General features: G+C 31.9%; 10 protein-coding genes across 10 annotated transcripts; 8 read left to right on the top strand and 2 right to left on the bottom strand.

Annotated features, from left to right (window-relative positions):
• Positions 1 to 59: 59 nt before the first annotated feature.
• PEP12 (SNAP receptor PEP12) lies at positions 60 to 971 on the top strand (the record flags this gene model as incomplete). Its single annotated transcript, XM_004178217.1, has 1 exon — positions 60 to 971. The coding sequence occupies one exon, from the start codon at positions 60 to 62 to the stop codon at positions 969 to 971; it is 912 nt and encodes a 303-aa protein (XP_004178265.1).
• A 33-nt stretch (positions 972 to 1,004) lies between these two features.
• On the bottom strand, positions 1,005 to 2,165 carry CIA1 (iron-sulfur cluster assembly protein CIA1; the record flags this gene model as incomplete). Its single annotated transcript, XM_004178216.1, has 1 exon — positions 1,005 to 2,165. One exon carries the CDS (start codon positions 2,163 to 2,165, stop codon positions 1,005 to 1,007), a length of 1,161 nt encoding a protein of 386 aa, XP_004178264.1.
• A 321-nt stretch (positions 2,166 to 2,486) lies between these two features.
• Positions 2,487 to 3,581, top strand: CYC2 (oxidoreductase; the record flags this gene model as incomplete). Its single annotated transcript, XM_004178215.1, has 1 exon — positions 2,487 to 3,581. One exon carries the CDS (start codon positions 2,487 to 2,489, stop codon positions 3,579 to 3,581), a length of 1,095 nt encoding a protein of 364 aa, XP_004178263.1.
• Positions 3,582 to 3,900: 319 nt separating this feature from the next.
• Positions 3,901 to 5,034, top strand: MSW1 (tryptophan--tRNA ligase MSW1; the record flags this gene model as incomplete). The annotated part of the gene is made up of 1 exon (XM_004178214.1): positions 3,901 to 5,034. The coding sequence occupies one exon, from the start codon at positions 3,901 to 3,903 to the stop codon at positions 5,032 to 5,034; it is 1,134 nt and encodes a 377-aa protein (XP_004178262.1).
• Positions 5,035 to 5,241: 207 nt separating this feature from the next.
• On the bottom strand, positions 5,242 to 8,559 carry HIR2 (Hir2p; the record flags this gene model as incomplete). Its single annotated transcript, XM_004178213.1, has 1 exon — positions 5,242 to 8,559. One exon carries the CDS (start codon positions 8,557 to 8,559, stop codon positions 5,242 to 5,244), a length of 3,318 nt encoding a protein of 1,105 aa, XP_004178261.1.
• Positions 8,560 to 9,839: 1,280 nt separating this feature from the next.
• On the top strand, positions 9,840 to 10,553 carry CKB2 (casein kinase 2 regulatory subunit CKB2; the record flags this gene model as incomplete). The annotated part of the gene is made up of 1 exon (XM_004178212.1): positions 9,840 to 10,553. One exon carries the CDS (start codon positions 9,840 to 9,842, stop codon positions 10,551 to 10,553), a length of 714 nt encoding a protein of 237 aa, XP_004178260.1.
• Positions 10,554 to 11,319: 766 nt separating this feature from the next.
• CCC2 (Cu(2+)-transporting P-type ATPase CCC2) lies at positions 11,320 to 14,418 on the top strand (the record flags this gene model as incomplete). The annotated part of the gene is made up of 1 exon (XM_004178211.1): positions 11,320 to 14,418. The coding sequence occupies one exon, from the start codon at positions 11,320 to 11,322 to the stop codon at positions 14,416 to 14,418; it is 3,099 nt and encodes a 1,032-aa protein (XP_004178259.1).
• Positions 14,419 to 15,068: 650 nt separating this feature from the next.
• Positions 15,069 to 15,899, top strand: TBLA0A09550 (uncharacterized protein; the record flags this gene model as incomplete). Its single annotated transcript, XM_004178210.1, has 1 exon — positions 15,069 to 15,899. One exon carries the CDS (start codon positions 15,069 to 15,071, stop codon positions 15,897 to 15,899), a length of 831 nt encoding a protein of 276 aa, XP_004178258.1.
• Positions 15,900 to 16,369: 470 nt separating this feature from the next.
• Positions 16,370 to 18,247, top strand: TBLA0A09530 (uncharacterized protein; the record flags this gene model as incomplete). Its single annotated transcript, XM_004178209.1, has 1 exon — positions 16,370 to 18,247. One exon carries the CDS (start codon positions 16,370 to 16,372, stop codon positions 18,245 to 18,247), a length of 1,878 nt encoding a protein of 625 aa, XP_004178257.1.
• Positions 18,248 to 20,540: 2,293 nt separating this feature from the next.
• TBLA0A09520 (uncharacterized protein) lies at positions 20,541 to 21,917 on the top strand (the record flags this gene model as incomplete). The annotated part of the gene is made up of 1 exon (XM_004178208.1): positions 20,541 to 21,917. The coding sequence occupies one exon, from the start codon at positions 20,541 to 20,543 to the stop codon at positions 21,915 to 21,917; it is 1,377 nt and encodes a 458-aa protein (XP_004178256.1).
• Positions 21,918 to 22,334: the final 417 nt, after the last annotated feature.

Raw genomic sequence — 22,334 nt, 5'->3', positions numbered from 1 at the left:
ATATAGCAAATACATATATATATATATATATATTATAGAGAATAACAAAGGAGAGAAAGATGTCAGAATCTTATGACGATTATAACGCTTCTATGGTAGACCCAACCTTTAGTGATGATGAGAACTCGAACAAATATCATGATTCACCTGAATTTGAAACATTGAAAGATGAAATATCAGCAAATTTATTTGAAATCAATGGCCAAATAGCCACTTTGAACCATTTTTTCCAAACTTTACAAACTTTCATTACTAAAAAGCAAGTAAATTCAAAGGTTATAAATAATATAGATAAAAAGGCTATCGAGAATATTCAATTAATTAATGGTATAATTAAAAACGTTAATAACAATTTGCTTATTAAGATCAATAATATTGATGATTTAAGTCTGGATAAAGTTCAATTAATTGCAAGAGAAAAATTAATTAGGGATGTTCGAAGTTCAATTCAAGAATTTCAATGGACTCAAAAAAATTATACAGATATTATTAAAAAGATTAACGATATTGCAAAGGATTCATATAATAAAAATGTGATGACTGAAGAAGAAACAGCATTGTTAGTAGAAGAAGAAACAGCAAATAAAGCAAAAACTCAAACACAAACGCAATTGACTTCAAAGGATATGCAACAACAGGTTTATATTCCAAGAGAAGCTATTAATAATGAAGAACTAACTTATCAACAAACTTTAATACGGCAAAGAGATGAAGAAATTCTTAATATAGAAAATGGTATTAATGAAATAAATGAAATATTCAAAGATTTAGGTGCAGTTATTCAACAGCAGAGTAGCATGGTAGATAACATTGAAGCTAACATATATAGCACGGTAGATAATACAAGGCAAGCAAATGAACAATTAAATAGAGCTTTAAATTACCAAAGGAGATCAAATAAGTTTTGTCTACATATCTTATTCATTCTATTAGGGATTTTCTTTTTTTTCCTATTCTTAGTTCTTATATAATCATATGTAGATATATATACATTGTTCTATAAACTATATGAGTTTCCATAGATTAACATATCCATCATCTCCACCAGTTGCTAATAGTAGCTCACCTTCTACATCTATCCATTTTACAATATTACATTCGTAGATTCCATGTATTAATTCCTTTATACATAAGACTTCCCATCTCATTTTATTTTTCTCATTCTTATCTTCTACCTCATGGTATATGACTAATTTACCATCAGATCCGGCACTGGCAATCATTCCATTTGGACCCCAAGAAACACTGTAGATAGATCTTGTATGTTCTTGAGGCAAAATAGCTTCACATATCCATTTATCATCATTATCATAAATATCATTTTCCTCTTCTTCATCTTCTTCTTCATTGGCATTCCCGTCATTTATATCATCTGTTCCTTTCACACTAGTGCCAACTTCACCTTTATTTAATTTTTTCCATACTCGAACTGTACAATCATCACTCCCGCTACATAATCTAATATTGCTATTGTTATTACTTTTTTCAAAATCAGAACTCCATACGGTACCTTTATGACCATTTAAAACTGCAGAACATTCCCAATCATCATCATAATCTGTCCATATTCTGATTGTGTCATCATATGAGCTTGATGCTAGTATTGGTAATGATGGATGCCACACAACATTTTTAACATCTTGACTATGTTCTTGTAACACGCTGATACATTCATATTCTTCACCAATTTCATCAGTTTCCCATATCCAAACACTCTTATCTCTTGCACAAGTAGCTAATAATGAGCCATCATATGACCATGCAACACTTTTAACTTCATTTTCGTGGCCTTCAATAATAGCCAATAATTCCATTACGTATTTATTGTCATGATTGCTGTTACTATATTCCCTTGATGCTTCATCTTCTTCAGAATCATACTCTTCTCCTTCTTCAGTTTCTTCTCTTGTCCAAATAGAAACTGTGGTATCAAATGAACCTGTTGCTAAAATTGATGTGCCTGGTCTCCAAGCAACTGATCTAACCGACTTACTATGTGTCGAATCATCTAATTCGTCAACTAGTGTAACTTGAGCTTCGGGTTTAATTGAAACAATTTTAGTACGACGATCAGTAGAACCTGACGCTAATAGCCCTCTACTGAAATCTAAACTCCACACCTTATCTTCGTGTAATTTTATACATCTCGCCAATTCTAGTTTCATTATTCGAATTTCAAATTTTATTTTATTATGCGGAACTCAACTAATATATAAGTTTTATATCAACAACCTTAATAGATAAAAGCAAAATAATATATTTTCTTCTTTGAATATTGAATTTATTCTTATATTTGATCTTCTGAATTTTTTGCCTTAGAATGTGTAATAATTTTTCAGAATCTTAATATACATGCTCATCTCTCTCGCAAAGAATGCCATAGACTTAAAAAAAAAGGTGTTAGTCGTAAAATTATTACTAAGAAAAGGACAAAAAAGAAAAATTAAAAAAGAAAAAAGTTCTGAAAATATTTTACACAAAGCATCATGCTTATTAAATCTGGAATAGCTTCTAATATATTAAAGTCCCAAGCTGCTTCAAAATTAGTTTATAGATATGGACCTTTTAGATCTCTAAGATCAGACACTTTACTAAATAGAAAAAATACATTAAATAAAAAACTGTTTGTATTTGGCGGAATATCATTAACCATTGGAGCTTTGTATAATTTTTATTCTGCTTATGAAAGTAAGAGGGTCTTAGAAACTCCAGATTTAAATCCTATAACTTTTTCCAAATATGCAATTACATATAAAGAAAGCATTGATGATACTCATTTTTTATTAGAATTAACGCCAATTGGATTAAACTCCAGAGACATTTGGAAAGAAATACGAAATTCAAAAATTTGGTCTGTAGAGGTTAAACAGCCAGATATTATGGTTGTTCGAAATTATACTCCGTTACCTTTATATTTTAATAAAAAAGATCAAAGACTTCATCAAGTTCCATCTGTAAAACATGTTGAAGAAAATAAAGAATTTGATACCTATAATAATAGTTTAATGTTTTATATCAAAAAATATGAAAATGGGGAAGTTACTAGATGGTTATGTGAAAAGCCTATTGATGCTATTGTTGAAATTCGCGGTCCAATAATTGATCTAAACGTAAATGAAATAGTTTCTGATTATTCAAGCAAGACTGGCTTAATTCCTTCGATACAATTTATTACCGCGGGAACCGGTATTGTAAGTGCATTACAATTAGCATTTCAAGATTATAAAGGTTTTAAAATAAATTTAGTTGATGTTTGTAATGATATCCATGAATTAGGACCATTAAAAGAATTAACTTTGCAACGGTCACTTAATTCATCGATTTTCACCCTTAAAAATATTGAAACTAAGAACGACTTAAAACTTATCCATGTTCCAAGCACATTAGCAAAACTATTAGATATCCCATATCAGCCCCAATCCAGAAGTAACATATCCACGGCAGTTTTTTCAGCTGTATGTGGGCCTGAAGGATTTGTGTCATTGGTTGCTGGTCCTAAATTAGGTAATACCCAAGGACAGATTGCTGGGCTATTGGCAAACATTGGGTGGACATCTAGAAATGTTTACAAAATGTATTAAAAGGAAAGGTAAATTATTGCTGTCTGATCTTTCTTCCCTCCATGTAATGTTTCTATACCAACTATTTTTCTTTAGGAAATCTTGATTTTTCAAGCATTATTACTATTAAGCCGAACCTAATAAACGTTTCAGTACTTGTCAAAATCTTACCCTGTAAATATATAAAATAAGAAGTATGTATTAAAAGCAATTCTTTCACCATTACTGAACTAGTACCTTTCACTGTAGCCAATCAATTATCATTATTTGATATTTCTTTTTTGTTAATACCACCTTAGAGTCAGAACCTTTGGTAATTGGACTAATTGGCATTAGCATAATGAATAGTAATCTAAGATCCCCTCACTTGGGTCGAAGCTTGAGATATTTGAGTAGTAGTATTCAAAACACAGGATTTAGATTACACGCAGATGACTTGCCAGCAGAGGCAATAATTTTCAGTATGATTCAACCAACTGGTAAATTTCATTTGGGCAATTATCTTGGAGCAACCAGAATTTGGAAAGATATGTGTAGTTTAAAAAAAGCTGATCAACAATTGTTCTTTGGGGTGGCAGATCTTCATGCAATTACAGTTCCAAAACCTAATCCAAAAGAATTCTATCGTTATAGAAGGGAAGCAATTGCAAGTATCCTAGCTAGTGGTATTGATCCATCAAAATCATCTGTATTCTACCAGTCTTCGCTACCAGAACATTCACAGTTATATTGGTTATTATGCAATTTTTCACCTTTAGGCTCATTAAATCGAATGGCACAATGGAAATCAAAAGCTAATATTCAAGAAGTTTTAGATGACCAAGAAAAAATTGCTAATGTAAACCTAGGCTTATTTGCTTACCCTGTTCTACAGGCAGCAGATATTTTACTATATAAAGCTACACATGTTCCTGTGGGTGATGATCAATCCCCACATTTAGAACTTACAAGAACAATTGCTACAAGATTTAATAAGATGTATAAAACAAAATATTTTCCAATACCAAAAACCTTGCTAGCTCCGACTCAAAAAATTTTAAGTTTAACTAATCCCGCCAAAAAAATGTCAAAAAGTGATCCAGATCAAATTGGTGTTCTTTATTTAAACGACTCCCCTGAATTAATATCAAAAAAGATTAAACGAGCTATTACAGATTTCACATCTGATCATATGTACTATGATGAAGAGAATAGGCCAGGTGTGTCTAACTTGATAACAATTATTAGCGGTATTCAAAGGAAGTCCATACAGGAGGTTGAAAAGGATATTGAACATTTTAAAAATTTTAAGGATTTCAAGAATTATGTAACAGAAATAATAATAGAGGAATTAAAGGAACCAAGATTAGAATTTGAAAAGTTAATTAATGAGCCACAATATTTGGATTCTGTTATTGAAGAAGGTAGGGTCAAAGCACATGAAGTAGTATCAAAGAACATTTCTGAAATAATGGAAATTATGGGCTATTCTTAGATGTCTTCACTCTTTATTTATGTTTATGAATGACAATTTTGTAAATTAATTAATTAATTAATAATAATGATACAAATATGTACTTCTATTGGTATTTATCTATTTTATCCTGTATATATGTTACAAAGAGAAAATTTAAATAATATAATGAAAAAGTGAAATGAATATTTTTTTAGGGTCGATGTGTCTTTATGTATCGAAAAAATATCAAAGTATATCAGAAACTAGTCCTAGAGCTGTAGCATAGCTAGTTGTGACCCTTTGAATGTGCCTTATGTCAGAACAAGCCAGGATAATATTCTTAAGATGCTCCTCTCTTGTTTTTCCAGCAAGCATGGATTTGGCATACTTACCATCATCAAATAGCCATTGAAGAACTTCTTCTAATCTGTCAGTGTATCCTAAGTCTGATAATCTGTAACAATACAATATTAATAGCTTAGAGAATTCTTCATTTTCTTCTAATCTTAATGAAATTAAAAGTTTGTTCTCTAAGTGAGCTAAGGTAATCGCTTCTTCAATAGTTTCAAACCCTTCCTTGATTAATATAGTTCTGAATAGCCTTTGTAGGTTTTTGATCCTACCTTTTCTCTGTAATTCATTATTTGTTTTAGTTTCAAAATAACTAACAATACTTTCATGATTGTCCTTCATGCTATTCAGCAAATCAGCCGTTAGGGATTTTGTTGATTCTTTTCTTTGAACATCATCATTATGAGAGCCATCAGACGATAAAGTTACAGAATTGCTCATATCCCAGTATTGTGAGCCATATGCCCACCAGCTATCGCTGACTAATAACCAAGTCTCCATGTTTTTATCAAACATGTATCCATCACCATCACTAAGTGTTACAAGAGGAACACCATTTTTGGTTACACCACAAAGTGTGATATTTTCGGCTCTGGTCAAGACATCATCAGAATAACGTAACGCAGGATTTAATAACGAGTATACTGAATTTATTGGGAAATGCAACTTTTTTTCTTTAATATTCCAACAATATAGCTGTCCCAAACTAGTTACACATAATAGAAAATCGGAGCATGCTTCTAAGAAACTGCAAGGAACCCCTAGTATCATTGGTGGAAGAAGTTTTTTTCCAGTATCAGAATACACATAAATAATACCATCATATGTACAACAAGCCCAAAATGATTCACCACTCGTACATAAAGTTATGTGTTTAGGAATAAAATCTTGAAATAGTTGAGTCGCTGATTTTTTGTAAGTTAATGAAACTATTGTTGGCTTATGTTCATTACCTAAACCATTCTTAACCTCTAGTAAATATTGATTATCATTCGGAGGAGAATATTGAATATTCATTTTTATCCTTGGTGTAGCCAATCTGATACGAGAAAATGATGTACCTGGAAAGACTAAACTAGTATCTAGAAAATCTATAGGTTCTAAATCACGTTTCTGTTTTTTTACAGGAGAAGTTATTCCGTCAGTTTCATTCTTGGGTTTACGTTTTAAATCTTTAGGTACTTGATAAGATGGCGGATTGAATTCCGATGTGGCAGTACCATTTGGTTTGGCAACATTATTTGGTTTGCTTTTAGAAGCTTTAGTTTTAGGTATTGTCTTATGTGTAGATGGTTCTTTATCTTTATCGAGCGTTTTACTATTTTCCGTCGTAGTAGAGTTTCCTGTTTTTGATGAGGATTCTAGCTTAATAGGCTGTATTTTTTTGACAGTTTTAACTGTTTTTGCTTGTAAATCAGAGGCTACAGTTGGTTTTGTCTTTGTTGGCTTTGGTTCAGTAGCTTTCGACTTTTGTGGTGATATAGAAGTAGGCTTTGCTTTTTGATTAGTCTGCTTGGGTAAGTTAATGTCTGATTTTGAAGCACTTTTCTTGTTCTTAGAAGCGGTGGTAGTTGTAGAAGCGGTTTTTGACTTTTCGAGCTTATCATTTTTGAGTGGTTTAATGGAGTCTTTTACTACTACAACATTATTTGTAGACTCTTTCTGGTTTACTTGTGAAATTACATCAGTACTAGGCTTTGACTCCGTGGTAGCATCTTTTTCAGTAAGAGTTTTGGAAAGTGGGTTGGAATTATGATTAGAATTACTTGCTGGCTTCGGTATATCTTTCGAACGGTCAATAAGTGAGGGTGGAGAAGGATTGACTGGTAATGTTTCTAATTTTGATTCAGGAGCTACTCTACTTTTCTTCTCTGTTGTATTTGTTACTATATCTTTTTGTTCAATATTATTAATATTTTTGACGTTTTTATCTTCCACGTTTAAGTTTGATTTGGAAGGACTATTACCTTCCGAAATAGTTTCAAGTTGGATAGATTGCTTATTATTTTCTGCAACTTGTGTAGGTGTAGAAGGCTTTTGTAATCTAGTAGAAGTAAATGGTAATTTTTTGTTCTTCTTTTTTAAAATATCTAAATCAATTTCGGTGCTAGTACTACCTAAATCATTTTTTTCAAATGCAAAAGTATATAAATAACCAAAATCAGAAACAGCAAAAAGTGTTAAACCATCATCAGTCCAAATAATATCATTTAGAGGCGAAGGACAAAGACTAATGGCAGAAAATAATGGCTTAAATCTTTTAGTATTCCAAATTATCATAGTACCGTCAATATCACTAGATGTAGCCAATAAATTATAAATTGATCTTATACCCTTTTTATTTGTCTTTTCATATACAGCAGGAGAAAATTTTAATACAATATTGTTAATTGATGCTGGTAATGAAAGTGTATGTTTCACAGCAAAATCTTCATTTCTATCTAGAAGTTGAATCTTTCTAACAAAAGAGCCATCAGAATTTTCAATTTTGTTAAAAATCGGGAATAAATTACCTTGAGGGTTCATAGTAATGTTATTATGTGTATTTTGAGCATCAAATTGATCTTTTGATTTAGAAAGTAATTTAATTAGACCTTTTGAATTGACTTTATAATAGCCGACAGAATGATCTGAATACAATATCGACACAAATTTGCCCAAGGAATCAATGACTAATGAAATTGCATTTGAAGTATCTTCGAGTTTTAATTCAGAGAGTTTCTGTAAGGTTTTAGAACTGAATAAATAAATAGACTCTTCAGATCTTGAAGAATCAATACGTTTACTTGTCAGAATATACACAATTGATAGTGTCTTATCATATTTCATATCCAGCAATTTACTACTAGGTTCTACCTTAAAAAATTCTTCTTTAGTCTCAGCAGCATTGTGTATCATACTTTTCAGCCAAGGTCTATAACAAATGGCATTATTATTTGTTCCTAAAAATAAATTCTTTGCATCTCCGCCAAGAAACAATATATCTGAGACCGACGGTGTGATAACTGGTTGAGTAGTATTAGATATGACTCCTCGAAATAAAGGAGCCATATTAGGAATGTCATCTGGAACAAATGCTGCTTTATTTAATAAATCATGTTTCCAGACCTCCACGTGACCATTAGTTCCTCCTAAAATAATATGAGGGCCAATTATGCATAACGATTTGTATTGGACATCAGGAACTACTAAAGGAAATTTTAATAGTTTCATAGTGTGTATGTTATGTTTATTGAGTTAATCTATCCTACGATTTATCTTATCTCTTTGTTTAAACAAGATTAGAGTCGAATCTTAAAAATTGCATTTATAATTGATGTAACCAAAATAATTGTTTCGCTATTTTCCAAATTCGTGTTTTCTGGCACGGCAAGTTTCTCCGCAAAAGAAATGCGCATTCGTGAAATGGGCGGGTATTTATTTTCAAGGGAATAAATTAAGAATAAATACTGAAAATAGTTAGTAAAAAGTTGAATAAAAAAATAAAAAAAAGAAGTTAGATGAGATTTTTTTAACTAACGATTGGAGATTTTGTTGTTCAGTTTACAATGTGTACAGGGTTAAAAAAAAAAAATATTTTATTCTATAATCTTTTTGTTTTATTTTTATTTTTTTCTTGTAAAGATATTTAAAAATTACATTTTGAGAATACATAAGTAAATAAGTTTAATTTGAAGTTGCTTTGTTTTCGTTAATTTTATTATTTTTTTGTCATTATTTTTCAAAAAAAAATGTTGGACGATATTTGATTTATCTACAATGTGTAAAGTACTACAATTTGAACTGATAGCTTCAGAATTCAAACGGTAATTTTTATTAAGAGAAAAACAGACAAGATGGATTACGGCTTTTTAATAATTGCCTATCTTTAACTTTTACGTGTTGTAATATTAAATATGATATAAGCCTTTTTCAGTATCAAATATTAAAGTAACTTCTTTTTTTAAAAAAACTATTAATATTTTTAGCTTAATCTTAACATATTTCCTTTATAATTATGGGTTGTCTAAAAAAATTTATTGTGTTTTTTGTTTGATTTCAGGTTATATACTTCTATTATTAATGCAAACTGACTTAATTCTCTTTTTTTTTGCTTGCTAAATTTCTGCGTCAGTGGAGAGTGCCCGACAGCAGAAAAGGATTTTAATGTTCAGCGAATAAATGCAATCCAAAAACTACTTTGATTTGATAATATTTCAAAAAAGGTATTTGAAAGGACACTAGTAGTACTTCCAATCCAGGTGATCAATTATTAATTGTGTTTGTCGTTTGACATTATTATCTAATTTTGCTCGGAAAAGCGTTATTTAGAAGCCTCTATCGAATTAATAAGAACCCCAATTAAGATTTACAATTATAACAAATTGGAAAATAATTTTCAAGATTAAATTTAGTTAGTTTTAAAGAGAGAAAATTTTTGATTGCAAAACTCTGGTTATTGTGTATTATAAAAGAGACAAATACTTCGTGTTAATAGAGATAACTTTTGAAAAATGGAAGATAATATGGATGGTATGACTGACTCTTCAGATTATGTTGAGATGTGGATCGACTTATTTCTAGGAAGAAAAGGTTCTGAATATTTTTGTGATATCGACCCAGATTATATAACTGATAGATTTAACTTGATCAACTTACAAAAGACAGTCCCAAAATTTACTCAAGTTATACAATATATCGTTGATGAGTTAGATGAAACTGTGTTGGAATCTATGTCACACTCTCGCCTAGAGCAACTAGAGAATGATGCCCGTAAACTTTATGGTTTGATTCATGCACGTTATATTATCACTATAAAGGGTTTACAAAAGATGTTACAAAAATATAGAGATGCAGATTTTGGTAGGTGTCCTAGAGTCTTTTGTAACTCTCAACCATTATTGCCTGTTGGTTTACACGATGTCCCAGGTATTGATTCTGTAAGACTATATTGTCCAGCTTGTGAAGATCTATATAATCCAAAATCGTCAAGACATAGCACAATTGATGGTGCTTACTTTGGTACAAGTTTTCCAGGTATGTTCTTACAAGCATTCCCAGAAATCGTCCCAAGACACCCAACAAAAACTTATGTTCCAAAAATATTTGGTTTTGAACTTCATAAACAAGCACAACTTGCACGCTGGCAAGAACTACAGAGATTAAAGCTACAGAAATCCTTAGAAGCTAAAAATGTTGATTTTTCGAAGAACGGTGGATATAAATAGACAAAAGTTTCGAATTAACTGAAATTAAAACATCGTGTAAAAATCGGATACAGGCATATGTTAAATATGAAGAATGACTTTACGAGTTATTACGATTTTAATTAATGTTGTTAGCATATCTTTCTTTCTTCTATACCCTTTTTCTGTCTCCTTGTTCTCATCTATTTTATCTTTATATACTATATAAACTACGAATATATACTTATGTACCTTTTATCATTTACTCATTGTTAGGCTACTTGTAGTCCAATTCAGAAAGCCCAACTAACGTTACCCCCTCATTATGCAATATGGAAATTATAAATTTAAACTATGTTGACACAGTTGAAAGATTTATACAAATCTCTGTTAAAGTAAGTTAACGTTTCTAAAAAAAGAAAACAAAAAATAAAAAATATAATAAAAAGACACCAAGTATAATACCGATATAGGTGTATATTTCTTAAAATATCCAAATATTTTTTGCTACCATAACTGTTAATTTTTTTTCGGTCCTAGGGAATTTCTAGGTGCACCCCGAAGCCGGTTACTTAGAAAGGAATTAATCAAGTTTTTGTGATCTGCAATGTAAGCTAATAAGGCGTAGTAAAGAACCTTTAGCTGTCAAAAGCCTTTCAAATAGGGCCTTATAAGATCAGCTTTTAGTTTTTAAATTGTGTAATTGTCACTATCATATATTTTTAAAGCAAATACCTCCGAGAAATACATACATATACTAATAAAAATCTACAACAATCGTGAATTCTAGAATAGTTTGGCGGTTATAATGAGAGAATTAATTTTAAACATTGGAGGTTTAACTTGTAGTTCCTGCATTAAAACAGTCACAAAGGCATTAAACAAAGAGCCATGTGTTACAAGTTGTAACGTTTCCCTAACTACGTGTGAAGCTATCATTATCTACAATGAAAATAAGGGCAAAATTAATGATATTATTGAATCTATTAAAAAAGTTGGTTTCGAAGCTTTAAAAGTGACAGATACTAATTTGAATAGAATCAACAAATTTTCGGTGGAGGGGATGACATGTGGTGGATGTACATCAAAAATTACTACAAAATTAATGAGTGATGATGATATATACAGAGTTGATGTCTCATTAATAACTCAGGAATGTGAAGTAGAATTTAACCCACAGGCGATGGATTCAAATAAAATACAAGAACTTATTGAAAATTGCGGATTTAACTGCTCAATTATTGCATCAGGTGATGGAGAAATTGAAAGTCGATTAAGGGGTGGTGATCCAATGAGAAGAACAGCACTAAGAATCTTTAATTTCGACTATTATAAGGATGTAGATTTGTTAAAAGAGCAACTTGAGAAATTAGAGCAAGATATACTTATTGAAAACGTAGACGATGAAAGAGGGGTGATAGCGGTTCAATACGATTCTAGTAAGATTGGGATTCGTTCAATATTTCATAAAGTTGAAGAATTAGGTTTCCAAGTGATATTAGATTCTCCATTTGATAACTCGACACAAATTAAATTATTATCTAAAATTAAAGAAACCAAATTCTGGAAAATGAATTGTTTAATTTCCGGAATATTTGGAATAATTCTTCTAATGTTATACATGTGGATTCCCTTTTTAGTTTCAAGATTCTTAATAGATGAAACTTTCCCATATAATGAATCCTTAATTAAAGGCTTATTTTACAGAGATATTTTTGGATTTTTAATTGCCACATATGTTCAATTTTATATTGGCAAATATTTTTATATTAAAGCGTTTAATTCCATTAAACATTGTAACGGCACAATGGATACCCTAGTATGTATATCTACATCATGTGCATATATTTTTTCCGTTTATTCTATTATTAAAAATATTATTATTGAACAAGAAATTGAAGTTGTTGATCGAGCAGAAATAGTTATTCGATTACCGAATGTTAATTTTACTACATCAATAATGTTATTTGCATTTATATCATTTGGGAAATATCTAGAACAAAAGGCCAAATCTAAAACATCTACGGCGTTAAAGAATTTAATGTCATTAACACCCTCGTCATGTTTTATATTAGATGAAGAGGATAATATGAATTTAAAAGAAATTCCAGTGGATCTCTTACAAGATGGAGATCTAATTAATGTGAGTCCCGGAATGAAAGTTCCAGTTGATGGTATCATTACATATGGTGAATCTGAAGTAGATGAATCCTTAATGACAGGTGAATCTGTATTAGTTAAGAAAACTATAAATGATGATGTTATAGCTGGTTCAATCAATGGACCTGGAACTTTTATATTTCGAGCTACACATGTTGGTGATGAAACTAAATTAAGTTTTATTATTAAAACGATGAAACAAGCACAGTTGATTAAAGCCCCAATTCAAAGATATGCAGATTATTTGGCATCGCTATTTGTCCCCATCATTATATTATTAGCATTTTTAACATTTTGCTTTTGGTTTTTCGTATCACAGTATTATAAAGGAGATGATTTACCCAACATTTTCCAAGATGAAAAATATGGGAATTTCTACGTTTGTTTAAGAATCTCCATATCAGTCATTGTGGTGGCATGTCCATGTGCATTAGGTCTTGCTACACCTACTGCAGTAATGGTTGGTACAGGTATGGCGGCAGAAAATGGAGTGTTAATCAAAGGTGGAGATAAGTTAGAAATATTTAATAAAATTAAAACAATTATATTTGACAAGACCGGGACTATAACTACAGGTAAGATGAAAGTTATTGAAATGAGATTCAAGCATTCGAAAGTTGAAAATGATTACTATGGCGAAAATGAATACAAACAGAATGAAGAATATTTGATTAAGTGTTTAATTTTATTGACAAGAAGTAGTGAACATCCGGTTTCTAAAGCTATTTATTCATATCTTTGTGAAAGATATCCTGTAAGAAAAAGTGGTGAGATTGAAATGATTGAAAGTAAATACTCCATCGGTAATGGTATCAAAGGTAAATTTGAAATTAAAGGTGTTAGTGAGGATCTTGTAGAGATAGGTATTGGCCAAAAAACACTTTATAATAATGAAGAAGAATATGATGACGATAAAGAAAATGATTATACAAGAAGTTATGTTTTTTTGCAGAATAAGGTTGTCGCAATTATTGAATTGAACGATCAAATTAAAAGAGACTCATATGAGACCATAGAGTACTTGAAAAATCGTAATTATAATGTATTTATGATTAGTGGAGATAATAGAAGGGCCACTATGAAAGTTTCTGAAGAAATCGGAATTCCGATTGATCACGTATTTTCCGAAGTTTTACCTATTGAAAAATGTAATATTATCAAAGATATTAAAAAGAACTGGCCCGGTAATGAATACGTTGCATTTGTAGGTGATGGGATTAATGATTCACCATCGTTAGCAACAAGTGATCTTGGCATTTCAATTTCATCTGGAACCGACGTTGCCATAGATACTGCAGATATTGTAATACTAAGTAATGAGGAGAGTAATAGTAACACCACCATCAAAGAAGTATGTTATGCGCTAGACATATCAAAGGCTACATTTGCGACTATCAAGCGTAACCTCTTCTGGGCTACGATTTATAACATATTGATGATTCCTATATCCATGGGTGCCCTGAGTCACTGGGGGATTACTTTAGATCCGATGCTTGCTGGGCTAGCCATGGCGATGAGTTCTGTATGTGTGGTACTAAGCTCGTTGAGACTAAAACGGTGGAAACCTCCGGTAATCGGTGAGGAGAATGCATTGACTAGTAAGGATGATTTGGTGGTTTTCGGTACCTGGGGTAATTATCTAAGACATAAGCTAGGCACATCTTGGGCACATCTCAGGCGCGCGATGGGGTCCTCACATCAAGGACGACCACGCGACCCTGAAGCACAGCTTGAGCTCATCGGCTGAGAAGGCACACATGCGTTAGGGGTGCGTGTTATAGGTGTCGCAACAGGATAAGATCTCTTAAACGTATCACGGAGGATACTTGATGCGGTGTCTGTTCATTGTGAGGTCTATTTGCTGCCAGGTTTTAATTTTGCCAAGTCTAATTTTTCCAAGTCTAATTTTTCCAAGTCTATATTGGTGCGGGGGCTATTTCTGTTGCGGGGGCTATTTGTTGCGGGGGCTTTCTGGGCTGGCTTAGTGGTACGAGCCGACAGCGGCTTTGGCTGGCCGAGACAGGTGTCAAAGTTTCTCAGGCAAAATAAACTGCAAGAGACCTTTCCGTCACCGCCCACAGGTTCTGTTTGAAATTCGATCAGGGCAACCTTGTTTTTGTTAGCTAAGCAGATCAGTCGCAATCTTTCTATATAAGTCTAGTGGATGGACACCCAATTCCGTTTTATTGATGTTTATCGCCGTTTTCCATGATGCTTTCCAAGGTGTTTTCTACACTATGTTTTGATCGTTTATTTTCAGATGTAAAAACTTCAACCCCTAAATTTTATCTAATAATACAAAAATACAAAAATAAAATAAAAATAAAGACAAGAGTTCAAGATATATAGTAGCTACAGAAACACACACACACACAAACACACGCACGCGCGCACATTATGTTTATTAAGGTACTGAAGATGAGATGGGATGATGGGTTCAACATTTACAGTTACCTATTATCCACAGATGATAAAACCAAATCTTGGTTGATTGATCCAGGTGAACCATTAGAAGTCATTCCGCAATTGAGTCACTCAGAAATATGTTCTATTGAAGCAGTTGTGAATACACATCATCATTATAGTCATTCTGGTGGCAATATTGCCATTGTCACAACAGTAAGGCAACATTCGCATAAGACAATCCCTGTAATTGCAGGTTCAGATACAGTTTTTGGCATTACTGATCATCCGTATAATTTACAGAAATATAAAATGGGTTCTTTGGATATCACATTCTTAAGAACCCCATGCCATACCCAAGATTCTCTCTGTTTGTATGTAAAGGATGAATTTACAAAGGAGAAATGTATTTTTACTGGAGATACACTTTTTATTGGCGGATGTGGAAATTTTATAGAAGGAACTAGTGATGAAATGTATAACTCTTTAAATCTACGGATTTTGACCATTATAGGTAAAGATAATTGGGCAACTACGAAGATATATCCTGGCCATGAAAAAGCCCGTGAAAATGTTCAATTTATTAGAAAATATTTTTATAAAAATGTTGGTGATAATAAAGAATTTGATGAATTAGAAGAATTTGTAAAAACCAATGAAGTAACAACTGGACAATTTACATTATTAAATGAATTAACTTACAATCCATATTTAAGATTAGATGATCCCTATATATTGCAACATTTTAATGAAATGAAAGATTTATTGACTCATACCACTATCATAGGCAAGATTAAGCAGTTACAATGTGATACAGATATGTAATTCAAAATATGCTCTAACGATTCATGAAATGTTCTCCCTCTTTCACCTTTTTTGTCCATTCTTTAATCATCATCATAATAATTATTATTATTATTATTATTATTATTATTATATATATGTATATATATATATATTTGCTTCATTCTTTATAATTTTCATTTAGTTTAATATCATTCATTTTTAGTTATCCGAGATTTCCCGAATTTTTTCCGAATTTTTCCGTTTACATTTCATTACTTGTTTTTTGCCCCCTTTGAAATTTCAAGGGAGCGCATTTCAATAATTCCAATTGACAAATCTTTTAATGGAGTTGGAATTCAATATTAAAAAATATATTTTGGAGATTAATTCTTTTTTGAGGTAACATTTTTCAGATCATATTTTTTAACTTACATTTTCAATTATTACTTTTTAAAGATAATACTATATACATCGTTATCTTATTTAAAAATAGGAATTATAATCTCAAAATGGTGGAGAGTAAACAAGTTGAAGAAACAAAAGATGTCCCATTAAATAAGGATCTAAATACTAAAACAAAAGATGAGAAAAACTCTAAAAAAATTGAAGACACTAAAGATGACGCGAAATCACAGGATAATGTTGAATCTTTGGAAGATGTAACCCTTGAATCGGAAAAAGATCCACAGACAAAATCAGATTCAGATGTTGAACCCAATGAAGAATCTAAAGCAGATGATGAAGTAAAGGAAGAACCTAAATCAGATGATAAAATAAAGGAAGAACCTAAAACAACAGGGGATGCCAAGACGGAAGAGCCAATTGTAAAAACTGATGGCAAGGCAAAAGAACCAATTGTAAAGATTGAAGAGTCAACTGCAGATTCAAATGATAAAGTTGACGAAACAAAAAGTGTTAAAAATGAAACAAATAAAAACACAACTTCAAAAGGAGAATCTAGCAAAAAAACCGTCAATATTTCCACTACTGTTCCAAATGATACTGTTGATATCCCATTAGATTCTGAAAATAAAGAAAATAATGGTGCTGGTGATAATGAAGATGATGATGTTCCACCTTTACCGGTTAGAAATTCTTCAGTTTCAATTCCTAAAGTCACTTCTACAAATAAAGATAACTTATTGAAAAAACCAAAATCTATTAATGACGATATTAATAAAAGACAAAATAGAGAAGCATCTCCAAGGTTGTTAGCAAATCCAATTTATAATCAATTAAAAGATGCATTCCCTAACATTGAAGATAAATATGTAAAGGCAATCATCATTGCATCTCAAGGATCTGTAGATCCTGCATTCAATGCTCTGTTATACTTATCAGATCCAGAAAATAGTAAAGATATTGAATTGCCAACAAGACCAGCTCACCAAGCAAGATTAGCCAAGCAAACCTCGATGTTGAGAAGAAAACTTCAACAAGAAGAACAAGATGAAATTTTAGCAAGACAATTGGACGAGAAATATAATAGAAGATCTGCCATGAATGCCCCACAACAACAACAACAACAACAACCTTCCATTCCACAAACTCAAGCTCAACCTTACTTCCCAGAAGATGAAAATAGAACTCGAACATCCAATACTCGAGCACCTAATGGTAGTGATTGGTCTAGTGAGCAAAGAAGAAGAGATCGTGAAAGAAGACGTCGTAACCCTATGACAGCAGAAGAAGAAAGTCAATACTATAGCGAAGATTTCGAAGATAGTGAGTCCTGGCAACAATTTGTAGAAAAGGACTTACCTGAGATTACAGATCGTGCAGGTAAATCATTACAAGATACTGCCACTCGTGTTTCTAATTGGTTTAAAAGTTGGACTGCTGAAGAAGAAGAGGAGGAGGGTGATGCTGATGATTATGGGTATGGTGGTTCGAACAAAAGACGTGGTGGTGCTCTATATGAAAAAGATTCTCTTTATACTAAAACATATTCGAATACAATGAAAAATTCAGTAAGACCTGAAAGGCATAGATTCAATTCCTTTGGTAATACTATCAATGATAATCAAAGAAATAATGATAGTATATTGAAAGCCAATGGAGTTAATTTACATTTCAATGATGACGATGATGACGATGATGACAATGACGATGATGTTCCACCTCAATTACCAAATAGAATGAGAAAGAGCACAGATGAAGATCCAAAGGAAGCCAGTAAAGTAGTTGCCTTTTCTAATACCATTAAAGTGGAAGATAAAGAGGTAAAGGAAGGTGCGAATGCTAAAGATACTAAGGATAAAGATTTAGTCACTGATGTTGGTAGCATCAAGATGAATACTATCAAGCCTGAACCGATCAATATGAGTAATAATACTGATTCAAAAAATCTCAACGATTTCTTAATCAATGACGAAGATGATGCTTGATAAATTGTACGATAATCTACGATAATCTACGATATTAATTAGACGTTTAAGTAGTTGATAACTATATAACAATTGTTTTTCTTCATTTGTTTGTTTGTTTGTTTGTTTGTTTGTTTGTTTGTTTGTTTGTTTGTTTGTTTGTTTGTTTTTTATAATATTACAAAGTTTACCATGTTTATTTGTTTTGTTTTCTTTTTGTTCTCTCTTTTTGAATTGCGTTGTTAAAATCAGATAATTGTTACTCTTCACAAAAACTTCAGATAATGTAGATAAGTTTATTGGAAAATCATCATTTTAAAATATTGCCAAAACAAAACAAAGAAAAGAGAAAAAAAGAAAAATCGCATGGCATATCACGTACAACTAGTCAACATTAATTTCAATATGAGGTTTCATACCTTGAGCATTCACATTGAAATAAACAAAGAGTAGATGCGTATGTGTATCCCTTGCTAAACAATTCGTGTTTGGTTAAACATTCTAAGAAATTTTAACGATACAAAGTATACTTTTTATTTTTTTGAGGAGCACAAGTGTTCAATTTATAATAAATTGATAATTGTTTGTATAGGAATGTTTTTCGAGACTAGTCAATAACTTCATATAATGAATGGATTAGAAAAAAAAAAAAAAAAAAAAGAAAAAAAAAATTTTACTTTCACCACAATTATCAATGGGAAAAAAAGGGCTTTGTCTAGGGTTACCACAAAACCCTGGGTTTACACAGCAACGGCCCAGCAGTAAAAAAAAAATTTTTAAGAATAAGAAAAGGAAAAAAAAAAAAGACACAACACAATGTATCCCAAAAAGGAAGTTAGATGCAGGCACCATATCATCCAGACACCCCGTCACAGAAACCGCTGGAGCCCGTAACCAAGCAAACAAACAAAATAAACAATGTTCTATTCCCTCGAAGAAGACACCGTATTGGTAAAATTTGTTTGCATTTCTTTTTTCTTTCTACTTCAAAAGAAAAAAAATTTTTTTTCCTTTTTTTATATATGACTCGGATTATCCTGCAGAAGTAGCTTATTTCACCCACACCAGATATATCCGTAGCGCGGGAAAAAAAGCCTCTTTCTGAAACAACCGCCACGATCTCACCCCGAAAAAGGATAGCTCCACTCGACGGGGAACTACCCCTTACGGAAAGAATTACACGGTAATGGCCATATCAGGTGCCAATTGCGGGTCCGGAAAAACCTACCATCTGCTGGCTCCACGGGTTCTATCGTTTCTGGAAAAAATGTATGTGGCACTACCTTTTCCGTCTCCGCTACCGTCTCCGTCTTCGCTACCGTCTCCAATACCGTATCTAGCTAGCCGCTCACAGAACACGCTGTACAACGCTAGCGGCCGTCTCCTGAGCTCCAGTGCAGCCGCACACTGCATTGGCTGCGCCCGCTTCTAGGCAATATTCGCGACAGATCCGGAAATCCGTATTCTAGCGAAAAAAAACAACGCCCTTTTTAAAAACTTTTCTTTTTCCTAGCAAGGCCCTGTTTTCGGCTCAAGTCTCGAGAATGTTTGGTGCATTATGGGAAATTCCTGACGATGGATCATGTGCAGTAATAACAAACTTAGCTGTCTTCTTCTTCTTCTTCTTCTTCTTCTTCTTTTTAGAATTATTATTTTTTTGCCTGTAAAGAAATGGCCACTATTCGTTGCTAGAGGAATTCTCTACGCATTCTACCGAGATCCAAGGCGATCTGACAAAATGCAACTAGATGCTTAGTAGTCTCATCGATTAATTTGAATAATTTTATTTTGGTTCTTAGATAACGAAATGGGCATTTGTGAGTTATGAGTTATATATAACTGTCAATTATTGTGTCTATTATTTGAGTATGTGTGTATTGTCAATGTGGTTTGTGTTTGCTATTACGTAGATTTTGTCATAGGTTGTCTTGTCTTAAAAATATTCAGTTGTGAACCAACTACCTTTTGCTTCCCCTATCTCTGCCTCTCTCATTCTTATCCATACCTTTATTCGATTAATGATTTTATGAATGGTCATTAACTAAGATTTTGAATATCTTTCCTCTTTGTCTATTTTTTCAAACAGTTTTGCTTTAAATATTTTTTTTTACCGCCGATACAATTTCTTTATTCTCGCTTCCGTTTTTTTCTCTTTTCTTTTTTTCCTTTACTCCATTCCCAAATTCCTATTTCCAAACTCCAATTTATAGAAATCTCATTATACATTCCTTAATACTCTTTATTTTTATTTCAATTTATTTATTTATTTTGATTTTTTTTTCGATTCCATCTGTCATCTATTTTGAATAGCATTATGGAAAATATAATCACTCAAATTGAAGAACCTGATCCAATCATTACTTCTTTACCCATTTTTAATGCAAATAAAAATGCCAAACTTAACGACATCACTTCAAACCCTTTAACAAACACAATCACCAATGTTTCCAATAATAGTTCCTTTGACAATGAATGTTATATAGGTGATATGTCATCTTTTAATGCCAAATATTTAAACATCGATAACAATGACGGTAATAATTTCATGATTCATTTAAATATCCAACATACACATTTTTACATCACTAGAGATCAATTGTTATCTCTGCCTGAATCCTTATTGTTATGTTTATTCCCCTCGGGTGTGTTTCTTGATATTAAGGGTCAAGTCATTAATAATTTGAATTCAAGTGATATGGTTTTCATAACGAACTTCTCGCCAAACTGTTTTAATTATATTTTAAATATTTATAATATTGCCAATCATGATTTATTAAACAATTCACCTTCTTTTATTTATAACAATTATTTCCCTTTCAACAGGATACGGCATAATCAAAATGATAATCATACGATATTACATGAAAACCCTATAATTATCCTATTGAGAGAAGATTTGGATTATTACGTCGTGTTGAATAATAAAACATCGATTCTCAACCATACAAAGATCTTGACCAAATTCGATAGAGATCAAGCAAGAGATATCTTGACGGATTTGATGAAGAAATTGAAAATCTTGGCAGGGAACTATCTGATTGATAACGATTCCATTTTCAACGGGTTATATAACGACTATCAAGAAAAAAATGATAATACCAATAGTAGTAATGCTACCTTGGGTACCACTGAAAAACATTTGGTGGATATGTTGTATACTTCTGGGTTCCATAGACATTCCCAATGGGCAAGTAGAGTACAAGAAAAAAATAGAACCATTATAAGTTCATTATCATTACAACGTGTAGAAAATGAAACGACAGAATCCTTTAGACAAAAAGTTTATCAAGCTCAACAATTGGAAAATTATAATAAACATCAAAATCATAACAATACGTTTTGTAATATCACAAATGTAGTAAGATCCAAGTCTTTGAAAAGACATTCATCACCACAAGAATGCACTGATGCGGAAAATAATGGAGGGACTAAGAATCTATATGATCTAGTTCCTAAACCAAAATTAAATGATAAATTACTATTATTTTGGAAAAGACCTGCAAGAAAATGTTGGTGGAATAAGCAAGAAATATCTTTTGATATCAGATTAGATTGGAGGTTGCAACCTTTCATCAACCCAAAATTGATTATAGGTGAAGATGAAAATGCTTTATCCATCATTGTAAGAATCCCCATCAAATTGCATATCCGTAGAGTTTGGACTTTAGAACTAAGTATTCTAGGTGCATAAGTTTCCAAGCACAACCAAACATGCAATAGCATGGGTACCTGCCATAACACAAGAACAATTTTATAGAATTAAATTTATTTATTTATCAAGGGAAAAAAAAAAAGAAAAAAAAATTAGTAATATATTCATGAGATTTTTTTTTTTTTTTAATCTTTATTTTTAGAATATCATTGGTTAAAATATGTAAGCCGAAAGGGCCTATAGCGTTACGTCATGTCTAGCGCCATTAACATCCACACCTAATTACGTGTTTCGGAACCCAAATTGGGAAAGTGTAAGAGCCGATTGTAGACAAATTGTTTTTACCAGATATGGACAAAAGCCATTGGGTAAAGACAAATCGTTTGTCCGGCCATTGGCAAAAAGACAATGGACAAATTGTTTGACCAAGCATGAAACAAGTCCCTTGGCTAGACA

Source organism: Henningerozyma blattae, chromosome 1 (assembly GCF_000315915.1).
Source record: "Henningerozyma blattae CBS 6284 chromosome 1, complete genome".
NCBI classification, from domain to species: domain Eukaryota; kingdom Fungi; phylum Ascomycota; class Saccharomycetes; order Saccharomycetales; family Saccharomycetaceae; genus Henningerozyma; species Henningerozyma blattae.
Note: the sequence above shows the minus strand (reverse complement) of the source record. Positions and strands in the feature narration are given on the sequence as shown.